Raw genomic sequence first — 12537 nt, forward strand, 5'->3', positions numbered from 1 at the left:
AATGGATGGAATAATGAAAAAGGAGGACTACCTCAGAATTCTTCAGCATAACCTCAAACCATTGGAAACTTGAACATGATTGGGAGTTACAACAGGACAATGAACCCAAACACGCATCAGAGCTGGTTGTGGAGGATAAAGCAGGCTTAAAACAAGACCTGACTTCAAACCTATAGAAAATATATGGACCGTGCTTATAAGTCGGGTCCATGGCAAGAAAAAAAAAAAATTTAATTGAACTCTACCAATTCTACCATGAAGAGTCATGAAATATCCAACCAGAATTCTGCCAGAAGCATGTTTATGGTAAACAAAAAATATTTGGTCAAAGTGAATCTTGCGAAGAGGCATTTTACCCAAATAGTAGTATGTACATTTTACCCAAATGTGCTGTATGTACATTTTTGACCCTGTATGTATACTTTTGATCCCTGTTGATTTCAGAAAACCCAAAGAAAATTGTGCACCGAATTCTAGGGGTTTTTTTTGTTTGTTGTTTTTAAAGATGTATGCTATACAATCAGTCTGCCACAGAAAAAGAACAGTTCAGAGAAATCACTGAAAGTGCAAATATTGCCATGACATTCGTATCCAAGATAACATTCATGTCACTGTATGTAAACTTCTGACCACAAGTGTATGTGTAGAACAGAAAGATATTTGAGTTCAGGAAAACATGTGGCTTTCATAAATATATAGAGTAGAAAATGTTTTTTTTTTTTTTTTAATGACGTATGAAGTATTCCCTCAGTCTGTATTATTTAGTAGTAATAAGCTGTGTGGGTGGCACGGTAGTGTAGTGGTTAGCGCGGTCACCTCACAGCAAGAAGGTCCGGGTTCGTGGCCGGCGAGGGCCTTTCTGTGCGGAGTTTGCATGTTGTCCGCGTGGGTTTCCTCCAGGTGCTCCGGTTTCCCCCACAGTCCAAAGACATGCAGGTTAGGTTAACTGGTGACTCTAAATTTTTTAAATAGGTGTGAATGGTTGTCTGTGTCTATGTGTCAGACTTGTCCAGGGTGTACCCCGCCTTTTGCCCGTAGTCAGCTGGGATAGGCTCCAGCTTGCTTGCGACCCTGTAGAACAGGATAAAGCGGCTAGAGATAATGAGATGAGATGAGATAAGCTGTGTATGAAATGTATTAGTGCAGTTTACCCGTACCTGCAGTGGACCACCGTAGGGCCCGAGCCTGACACCCTGTCAGTGTAATCTCTCACAGTTCTCACAAACTGAATGAGTGACTGGGTCGTCTCAGGCACGCCATGATCTGGCCACACCGTGTAATGGAAGTGACGCACAATCCTCGGGTAACTCAGCTGGCCTTCCTAAAAGTATCACATGACAAAACATGCACTCATATGGACACCCCAGCTGTTCTTTATCAAACAACACATTAAGGTAATCTCTACTCATCTCATTTATTAGCAGTGCTAGAGAAACAACCGTGACCTATCCAGCTAATGTTATCAGAGCATTGCTTACACAAAATCTAACATTGTGCAAACATTTTTGTTAATGCTCCTAAAATGTTGTGGTGACGTTGCTGGGAAACGGTTTTAGAGCACACTGAAACCCTGACAGATTGAATATACAAGGTACCATAATAACAGTTTCTAGAACCTTCAGAAAAGCTTACAGCTAACCTAAAGTTTTTTTAGAATGGGGGAAAACATGGTCCAGGTGACTTTGACCACTGCTTTTCACAGAAACTTATTGTTTGTAGAGTTTACACAGAACGATGCGAAAAACAAATAATCACTCTTCACAGTTGTGGTGAGCAGAAAAGCATCTCAGAATGCACAGCCTTGTGCTGCTGATACATGATTGGCTGATTGGATAAGTGCATGAATGAACAGGTGAACTGGTGTTCTTATTCATCTCATCTCATTATCTCTAGCCGCTTTATCCTTCTACATGGTCACAGGCAAGCTGGAGCCTATCCCAGCTGACTACGGGCGAAAGGCGGGGTACACCCTGGACAAGTCGCCAGGTCATCACAGGGCTGACACATAGACACAGACAACCATTCACACTCACATTCACACCTACGGTCAATTTAGAGTCACCAGTTAACCTAACCTGCATGTCTTTGGACTGTGGGGGAAACCGGAGCACCCAGAGGAAACCTACGCGGACACGGGGAGAACATGCAAACTCCGCACAGAAAGGCCCTCGCCGGCCACGGGGCTCGAACCTGGACCTTCTTGCTGTGAGGCGACAGTGCTAACCACTACACCACCGTGCTGCCCGGTGTTCTTATTGGATTATTGTATTTACTGAACAATGGATAACTGAATATTCAAACTTCAATGGGTTATTTCATGTTCATCTCATCTCATTATCTCTAGCCGCTTTATCCTTCTACAGGGTCGCAGGCAAGCTGGAGCCTATCCCAGCTGACTACGGGCGAAAGGCAGGGTACACCCTGGACAAGTCGCCCGGTCATCACAGGGCTGACACATAGACACAGACAACCATTCACACTCACATTCACACCTACGGTCAATTTAGAGTCACCAGTTAACCTAACCTGCATGTCTTTGGACTGTGGGGGAAACCGGAGCACCCGGAGGAAACCCACGCGGACACGGGGAGAACATGCAAACTCCGCACAGAAAGGCCCTCGCCGGCCACGGGGCTCAAACCTGGACCTTCTTGCTGTGAGGCGACAGTGCTAACCACTACACCACCGTGCCGCCCGGTGTTCTTATTGGATTATTGTATTTACTGAACAATGGATAACTGAATATTCAAACTTCAATGGGTTATTTCATGTTCATCTCATCTCATTATCTCTAGCCGCTTTATCCTTCTACAGGGTCGCAGGCAAGCTGGAGCCTATCCCAGCTGACTACGGGCGAAAGGCAGGGTACACCCTGGACAAGTCGCCCGGTCATCACAGGGCTGACACATAGACACAGACAACCATTCACACTCACATTCACACCTACGGTCAATTTAGAGTCACCAGTTAACCTAACCTGCATGTCTTTGGACTGTGGGGGAAACCGGAGCACCCGGAGGAAACCCACGCGGACACGGGGAGAACATGCAAACTCCGCACAGAAAGGCCCTCGCCGGCCACGGGGCTCAAACCTGGACCTTCTTGCTGTGAGGCGACAGTGCTAACCACTACACCACCGTGCCGCCCGGTGTTCTTATTGGATTATTGTATTTACTGAACAATGGATAACTGAATATTCAAACTTCAATGGGTTATTTCATGTTGTTCTATGTTTTGTCTATCTATCTATCTATCTATCTATCTATCTATCTATCTATCTATCTATCTATCTATCTATCTATCTATCTATCTATCTATCTAATTGCAGTTCATTAATATTGTGAGGAAAATAATCTGAGTGTAGAGAATCCAGTGCCAGTGTGGTGCACTCACACAGAATATCTTGAACTCGCGGATTGTCCACTCTGACAGGACGGACTCGGAGAGCATGTCGACCACAAGGTCACCGTAGTATAATGGCTCCCTGTCCACAGGCCAGTACTGGTCACACTTCCCCTGCATGCAAAACACACACACACACACACACACACACACACACACACACACACACACACACACACACACACACAGTCACATGTTAGAAACATGCATCTCTTTTGTATCAAATAACCCACCTGACTCCATAATCACTAGCTCTGCTAATGATCAGTCACTAATATCCTGTGGCTGTCTCCCTTACTCTGCTTGTGAGCTGTGTGTGTGTGTGTGTGTATTGATGTTGATGTGTTTCTATGGCACCACTTAGTGATGCCTCTCTCTGCTCCTCACCCTGCCCTTTTCAACACACTGCGTCACCATGACAATGTTGTGCACATTTTGCTCCCACACCATGCGCCAGAAATCATCCTTCGTGCCTGGGAGCGGCCCCTGCGTGGCAATGTACTCCCGCCTGAAATTATTTCCCTGGTACACAAAATTTAAAAAAGAGACATCAGTTACATATTATTTGTGATGTTCAAAAAAAAAAAACAAAAGTTATCTAAGAATGGAAGTGAAGAGGTGAAGGAAAATTTACGTCTGTAATACAAACAGTTCAATACAATATGTAACTGAATAACATACAGTATTTCAATAATGTGGGATCTCCATGACAATCAACCAGATTCGCATACAGATTCAAATCTTACTAATAATGATACGGTGTTCTTCTAATGATGTCCCCATGGAAGCTGTAATAACATCATTTTCCACCTCGGCACATTTGATGTTTGAAGTGGAAATAAACACAGACGCCGCCTTGAAGATGTCTCTCTTCTTTGATCTGACAGAGTATGTAAAGCTCATAAAAACTACTTTAAGCACACTACTTAAAGAGTGGCTATGAATAGTATTAGCAACAGGCTAGTCAGTGAACAATAACGAGTAATATTAGCTATGGGTTTCCTTTCAAATCTGGTTTGTCTGAAAGGTTCTTCTTCATATTGTCTCAGGAAGTTTTTCCTTGCCATCACCACCTCTGGCTTGCTCTCAATCCAACTCCATATCCAGATTTCTGTCAAGCATTACCACTATCAGTATGCTTTTATTGGAGTCACTGTTTTTCTGTGAATCTGAAAAAGCACTCCATTGGGCAAACATTGCACTAGAACACTGTTATGTGGGTGTGCCCTATGTAGTGAGCACAAATAGTGAATAGTGAATAGCCTTGACACATGAAAGCAATAAGGGTTAAAATTCTCATCATATGCTATTTTTAACATCAAACAACAGTGAACAGCAGCTACAGTGGTGTTTTATAAAGGTGCGCTGACTCACTGGGATGAAGCTGGCATTGATGTAGTCTGAGCATGGGTCATCCTCTAAGCATGAAAGCTTCACACGGGTCGTGTCATCTGTGAAAAAAATGTGACTCTTAATCTAGATTTCTGACAGGCAGGTGATTGAGTACATATAACACATGTTCACGCCCTAATTCTGCTCAGACAGAGTATGGTTCCATTTATGGCTTCTTATTAAGGTGACTTACATGGCAGTATATTGTTGTATCGATTCTTGCAGCGATTCTCAGGTAAACGGGCAGCATCCAGAGCTTGGTTCCGTCCCACATCCTTAAGATCCTGTGGGAAAGAAAAAAAAAAGATGATGGGGCATCTATACAGCGCTACGTACATATGACCTTTTATAATATAAATGATATAAACAACATAAAGTTGTAGTGCTCACATGCAGCTAGTGTAAGAGTCAAAGTCAGTGTGCAAGTCAAAGTCAGTATCAGTGTCAGAGTTAGTGTCACAGTCAGAGTGACTCTGACACTGACTGACAGTGATACTGACTCTGATTCTCACACTGACTCTGACACTCTGGCACTACAACTTTATGTTGTGCCACAATCAGTGTCATAGTCAAAGTCAGTCAGAGTGACTCTGACACTGACTCTGACTGAGACACTGACTCTGTCATTGACTGACACTGACTGACACTGTCAGAGTTGGTGTCAGAGTTAGTGTCAGCGTCGATGTTGGAGTCAGTGTCAGAGTTAGTGTCGAGTCACCTCCTAAAGTCAGTGTCAGGGTCAGTAGACACTAAAGCCAACTGAAATGTCTTACCTCGAACTCTTCTGAGAGGAGATAATTGGAGTCGGCTTGGAGTTTACCGAGATGAGCTTCAAAGTGGGCTGCTTTGATGGGGCTAATAAAACACACAGGCACAGTCCTGTAAACTAATCTTCAAAAAGAAATTTGCAGATGTTCTTTCATATTAACGAGGAGAAAGATGATTACCTGGATAAGCGGCGATTGCTGCAATAAAGGAGAAGAAAGCATGATTAAAAGTTTATAGCTGCTCACTTATCCCAGTCTGTTTCACTCTGCTGCTTCACAGTCCAAATTAATCACCGAAGCTGTCTGTGTTCATCAGACATCGACTCGAACCCCAGTGTAAGCACTTTCAATAATTTATATCAGGCCTGGCAGTAAGAGCTTGCACTGACAGGGATAACCTGTATGTAAATATCACCAGATTTTGACATCTCTCTCTCTCTCAGCATGCCTCAGTCTCTCTGTCTCTCATGTGCACTCTTTCCCTGAGCCTATTGTGTACAAAGGAATCAAATCAATCCATGCTTGTTCACCGTAATAACCCTAAATGCTTTCATCTATATGGCATTGATCCATCATGGCCTGTACTTCCATAAATGTGTGCACAAACTGGTGTTAAACTTTTAGAATGTTAGAAAGCAGCAGGAAAACCTGATATGTCGATTGGTCAACTGCACCACGGAAAAACACGGTGTAACAATCTGCAACATTCAGTTGTAATATACATTCGAAACCACTCCTTTCCTTTGATGTAAAGTGTAACTTATTTCTGTGCAACTTTCACCTTATGCTATAAAGTTGCATACCATCCATTGACATTTACAGTGAATTTTTTTTTTCCAGGTTGATTAACAGAAGCGTTTTGCTGTCATATCCTTGCACTAGTACAAATATGCTACCAGTTTGTAGCCTTGAATCTATTGATGCCTCCCAAACAAAAACAGTTCTGTGTAGAAATACCGCGTTCAAACCAGGTGACGGTGACTGTGAATACAGTACAATACCACAGTAGACACCATTTCAGAAGTCACATAATTTTGTGCTCTTTTGGCCCCAATCTCATATCACTGTTTCTCCTTATGCTGAGGGGAATTATTTTCTAAAAGAAGGCAGTATTTAGAACCCCAGGTCAGCTGTAAACGTTAACTCATCCAATCCCTGATCAAATTAAATGCTGGTCATAAAGGTAGAGGATTTTTTTTTTGGCTTGTTTTAGAGTTCAGTATATCAGGCCAAGTTAACGTCAGAGGCTGCCAGTAATAAAGACAATAGATTTACTCCCTAAGACTTCTGAATTACATAAGAGACATGACTCAAGATATACCGTAAATAATCAAATAATAGTTTAATGGCAGTGTGGCAGTGAGGGCATGGTCAAGCGCTGGTCTGAGAATGGAGAGCAAGGCCAGGAAAGGTGAGTGGCAAAGTGGAAGCACCTGTTGTAAATTAATGTGCTTTCTGTGTGTGTTTGTGTGCAGTGAGAAGGAGCAGATAAAAGGGGAGAGGAGCAGAGAGTGAACTTCCCCTGGCTGAAATCACATCTGTGCAGTGGCACATCGAAGTTTATTTTGAAACTGTGTTTTGGGTTAATTAACAGTTAAAAATAAAAAAGAAAGTGACCTTGATCCTGCCTGCCTGTTTCAGTGCCCACTGTACTAGGGACATCATTACACTGGTGCTGAAAGCTGGGATGCTGGAAGAGCCATTGCCATAGAGTCCTCCCCATTCAGTGAGCTGATTCATGCCCTCACTGCCACCCAAAAGAACCAGCACCAGGTGCTGGTTGCAATAAGGACAGAGCAGGAGTGGTGCTTCGAGACTCTGCTGCGGGCCCAGCAGGACGACTGCCAGGCACTCCTGCATCTCATCAACCCTGCAGGTACACCAGCCCCAGAGTCTGCAGGATTCCCACACGTCATCCTCACAAAAATGGAACCGCACAATGACCCGGAGGTATTTATGGATCTGTTCAAGTGGTCTGTGGAGGCATGGGGGTGGCTGGACGAGCACAGAGTGGCCCGCCTGTTACTGGTCCTGATTGGTGAAGCATAGTTTGCAGCTCAGTAACTACCTGTGGAGAATCAGCTGGTGTACGCCGACTTGGTGTACGCAAGTCGGCCACTCCCCCAGAGCAACATCAGCAGCACTTCTGTGGCCTGACGCTGGAGGAGGTCGGCCGACCCTTTGCCTACGGCCAGCAGCTGCGGGACACCTGCTGGTGGTGGCTGAGAGTGGATGACAGCGACGTCAAGGGAATCATCAATGCAGTGGTGCTGGAGCAATTCATCGCTCAGCTGCCGAGGGGGACAGCAGAATGGGTCCAGTGCCACCACCTGGCATCACTGGATTGGGCCATTGAGCTGGCAGAGGACCTTCTGGCAGTGGTTCTGGCAGGTGGACATCCAGCTTCTCTTTCTCTCGCTCTCATTCTGTGCCCCCTTCCTCTTGTTCCCCCCACCCCACACCACGGAAGCAGGGGCCAATTCCCCTGCAGCCAGCTCCCCGAGCCTGTAGTTCCCATTCCCCTCTTTCCCATGTGTTTCTGTGCCTTCCTCGCAGGTGAGTGCTCCTTCCCCCGCAGTGCAGAGGTGAGGCCTGGGCTGGTGTGCTAGCACTGCGGGGATCCTGGGCACTTCCAGGACCAGTGCCAGGTGATGGAGTTGGGGGCAGTAATCCAGGTCCCTGGCATGCCAGAAGCTGCCCCCAATCGAGCTGGAACTTACCACATACCGGTGAGTGTTCAAGGGGGTACACATCAGGCATTGGTGGATTCGGGTTGTAATCAGACCTCCAGCCATCAAAGCCTGATTTGGTGAACGTTAAGTGTGTGCACGGTGATATACACAAATATCTGCTAATGCCCATCACAATTCAATTCTGGGGAGAAAAGCGTAATGTAGAGGTGACGGTTAGTCTGAGCCTTGCCCATCTGCTGATCTGGGAACTGACTGGCTGGGGTTTAATACATTAATGAAAGAGATAGTAGTGGGTGGGTCCTGCAGTAGCACATCACGGGGGAATCCTGCTGCAATGTTGGCTAGGGAGGCAGCCTCGGGCACATCCACATAAGTGACGCATCATGATGGCACAGAGAGTGAGGAAAGCTCTCCTCTTTCTCTGGGGAACCCCTTAGGGCAGGGGTGTCAAACCTGATCCATAAAGGGCCTTGTGGCTGCAGGTTTTCATTCCAGCCATGCAGCAGCACACCTGACTTGGCTCATTCAATCAACTGAACTGTCTTCACACAGTCAAATACTTGCAGCCACACCCACCCTTGATTAAAGGGTGGGTGTGTCAGTTGATTGAATAAGCCAAATCAGGGTGCTGCTGCATGGCTGGAATGAAAACCTGCAGCCACACGGCCCTTTATGGATCAGGTTTGACACCCCTGCCTTAGGGGATTTCCCATTTGAGCAGGCAAGTGGCAAGTCTCTGAGACATGCTTTTGACCAAGTGAAAGTAACTGATGGCCAAATCCTCCAGCCTAACATTGTGCTGTCCTTCCTGTAGTTTTCTATTTTTAAGGATAGGTTGTATTGAGTGATGCAGCACACTCAAACGAAAGAAAAGATGACAGTTATTGGTCCCAAAGAGCTGTAGGGAGCTTTTATTCCATGTGGCTCATCATAATCCTATGGCTGGGCATTTGGGGCAGGATAAAACACTGAATTGTCTCATGGCCCATTTCTGTTGGTCAGGGATTTGCGCTGATGTCTGCAGATGGTGTGCGGCTTGTTGCGAATGCCAGCTGGTGAATCCAGCGGCTACACCAAAAGTGCCATTGCACCCCCCTCCCATTGATCGAGATCCCCTTCGAAAGAATTAGCATGGATCTCATCAGGCCATTAGATCGATCTGCATGCAGATATTGCTTTGTGTTAGTCATATGTAACATGATACCCAGAAGCAGTGCCTCTCCGCAATATCTCCGCACGTAGTGTTGTGGAGGCGCTCTTCCACATTATCTCCCGAGTTGGGATTCTGAAAGAAATCCTGACTGATCAAGGCACTACTTTCATGTCATGCACACTGCACGAATTATTGGGGATTAACTCAATTCGTACTAGTGTTTATCATCTGCAAATGGACGGGCTGGTCGAATGATTTAACCAAACACTTAAAAATATGATTCGTAAGTACGTTCACAGGGACGCTAAGAATTGGGACAGATGGCTCGACCCTCTGTTGTTTGCAGTGTGCAAGGTCCCACAACCCTCCACCGGGTTTTCCCCATTTGAATTGCTGCATGGGCGCAAGCCCCGCGGTGTCCTAGACATCATTAGAGAAAATTGGGAGGAAGGGCCTTCTCCAAGCAAAAACGAAATTCAGTACATTCTTGACCTGAGGGCAAAACTCCATGCACTGAGTCATATAACCCAGGAGGATTTGTTCCAGGCCCAAGAACGTCAATCTCGCCTGTACAACAGAGGGGCACGGCTAAGGGAATTTGCACCAGGACATAAAGTCCTCATTTTATGGCCCACTTCAAGTTCAAAACTGCTCGTCAAGTGGCAAAGACCCTTTGAGGTCACACGGCAAATTGGGGAGGTTGATTATGAGGTCAAGGGTCTGGATAGGGGTGACACGTCAAATTTACCACCTCAATCTCCTAAAATCATGGACAGAGGAGGTTCCTGGGGCTCTGTCGATGGTAGTTCCAGAGAGGGTGAAGCTGGGACTGGAGGTAAGTCTGAAAAGTGCGGCCCAATTCACCCCAGTCCCCTGTGCCACCTCTCACCGTCCCAGAGAGCACAGGTCGCTAGGTTGCAGAAGGAGTTCTCTGATGTGTTCTTGCCCCTCCCTGGTTACATGGATCTCATAGAGCACCACATTGAGACTCCCCCGGAGGTGGTGATGCGCAGCCACCTGTATCGGCTCCCCGAACACAAGAAAAATGTGGTTTGGGATGAAATCCAGGCTATGCTGAAGATGGGGGTAATTGAGGAGTCATATAGTGACTGGAGCAGCTGACGAGTCGGTCCAGTTCTGGGTACACTATAGAAAAGTCAACGTGGTGTCTAAATTTGATGCATATCCGATGCCTCACATTGATGAACTGCTAGATTGGTTAGGCACGGCTTGCTTTTACTCAACATTGGATTTAACAAAGGGATATTCGCAGATTCCCTTGACTCCATTATCCCAGGAAAAAACAGCCCTTTCCACTCTGCTTGGTTTACACCAATTTGTCACCCTTCCTTTTGGGTTGTTTGGGGCCCCTGCGATGTTTCAGCATCTCATGGACTGAAATCTCCATCTCCACAATGCATATGCGGCAGCCTACTATTATCATTTTTAATAATGATTGGGAGTGGCATCTACAACATCTCAGGGCAGTTCTGAGGTCGCTGAGGTGTGCTGGGCTCACAGCAAACCCAAAGAAGTGTGCAATTGGGCAGGTGGAAATACAGTATCTGGGCTTCCACTTGGGTCATGGGTAGGTGCGTCCCCAAATTGATAAGACTGCAATTGCAGCCTACCCAAAGCCTAAGACCAAAAAGGGGGTGAGGCAGTTCCCAGAGCTGGTGAGCTATTATAGGTGGTCCATGCCTAATTTTTCAGACATCACCAGCCCACTGACTGACCTCACTAAAAAGAGAGTACCAGATCCGTTTCAGTGGATGGAGCAATGCCAACAGGCCTTTAATCAGGTAAAAGCTGTATTGTGTGTGGGGGCCACTTTTATACTCCCCTGACTTTTCTCTCCCTTTTGTGTTGCAGACTGACACATCGGACAGAGGGCTGGGAGCCATTTTGTCCCAAATGGTGGAGGGGGAGGAGCACCCTGTGCTGTACATCAGCCACAAGCTCTCAATGCAGGAGATAAAGTACAGCGCCATCGAAAAAAAGTGATTGGCCATCAAGTGGGTGGTCCTCACCCTCCGTTATTACCTGCTGGGATGCCCTTTCACCCTCTGATCGGATCAGGCCCTGCTCCAGTGGCTCCACTGCATGAAGGATGTCAACACCCGGATCATCCACTGGTATCTGGCTGTGCAGCCTTTTAAGTTCAAAGTGGTCTACAGGCTTGGGGCACAGATGGTCAAGTCAAGTCAAGTTTATTTGTATAGTGCTTTTAACAATAAACATTGTTGCAAAGCAGCTTTACAGAATTTGAACGACTTAAAATATGAGCTAATTTTATCCCCAATCTATCCCCAACAAGCACGCCTGTGGCAACGGTGGCAAGGAAAAACTCCCTCAGACGACACGAGGAAGAAACCTCGAGAGGAACCAGACTCAAAAGGGAACCCATCCCCAACCGGGCAACAACAGACAACATGACTATAACATTAACAGTCCTAACAAAGCCAGCTTCGTTGATGCTATAAACCCCCCACCAATGGAAGCCTGAGTGCAAAACTGTTCACAACAACCGCAGTCCCAAAGTCAGCAAGTAAACTGCAGTCCTAAAGTCAGCAAGTCAACTGCAGTCCCCAGCCACAAAAACACCACTGCAAGAGTCCAGAGCATCCTCCAGGTGCGACCCCCAACTGTCCACATGGGGCCGCCCTCCACAGGAGCGATGCGATGAGACTCCAACCAGACACAGGGCACCAGGATGGACCAGGCAGGTCCAAGGAGCAGAAGAGGCCAGCATCTCGATCCCAGGACCGACATGTAACTCAGAGGGACAGATTTGGGGGGGAAGAGAGAAAACACAGGTTGTTAGGTATGCCCAATGTCACCTGAATAAGTAGGAACAATATACATATTGCACTGAGTACAAGCAGGGACTCTGGCAACTAACTATGACAGCATAATTAAAAGGTGAGAGCCAGAAGGTAACACAGGCATGAGGGAGCCCCGGGATGGTGGTAGCGGACTACCTCTTCCAGTGGGGATGGGGGGGGTGGAGTCAGCTGCAGGCCGGATGGCTCCCCGGCCTGAGTTGAGCAGTGGGGGTATGTGGCAGCGGGGCGTGGTCAAGCACCGGTTTGTGAATGGAGAGCAAGGCCAAGGAAGGTGAGTGGCAAAG

The 12537-nt window shown here is 46.5% G+C and overlaps 1 protein-coding gene across 3 annotated transcripts in view; it reads right to left on the reverse strand.

Annotated features, from left to right (window-relative positions):
* The window catches only part of ptprb (protein tyrosine phosphatase receptor type b), a 119344-nt gene that overhangs the window by 20516 nt on the left and 86291 nt on the right, over nucleotides 1-12537 (reverse strand). For all 3 annotated transcript variants that reach the window (XM_060902773.1, XM_060902774.1, XM_060902772.1), the window contains 7 exons: nucleotides 5742-5759; nucleotides 5568-5649; nucleotides 4988-5078; nucleotides 4777-4853; nucleotides 3790-3924; nucleotides 3394-3516; nucleotides 1158-1321 (listed from right to left, as the gene is read on the reverse strand). In XM_060902773.1, coding sequence (XP_060758756.1) covers nucleotides 1158-1321; nucleotides 3394-3516; nucleotides 3790-3924; nucleotides 4777-4853; nucleotides 4988-5078; nucleotides 5568-5649; nucleotides 5742-5759 — 690 coding nt within the window. The remainder of the gene's footprint in view (nucleotides 1-1157; nucleotides 1322-3393; nucleotides 3517-3789; nucleotides 3925-4776; nucleotides 4854-4987; nucleotides 5079-5567; nucleotides 5650-5741; nucleotides 5760-12537) is intronic.

The sequence above is a fragment of the Neoarius graeffei genome, chromosome 21 (genome assembly GCF_027579695.1).
Source record: "Neoarius graeffei isolate fNeoGra1 chromosome 21, fNeoGra1.pri, whole genome shotgun sequence".
NCBI classification, from domain to species: Eukaryota; Metazoa; Chordata; class Actinopteri; order Siluriformes; family Ariidae; genus Neoarius; species Neoarius graeffei.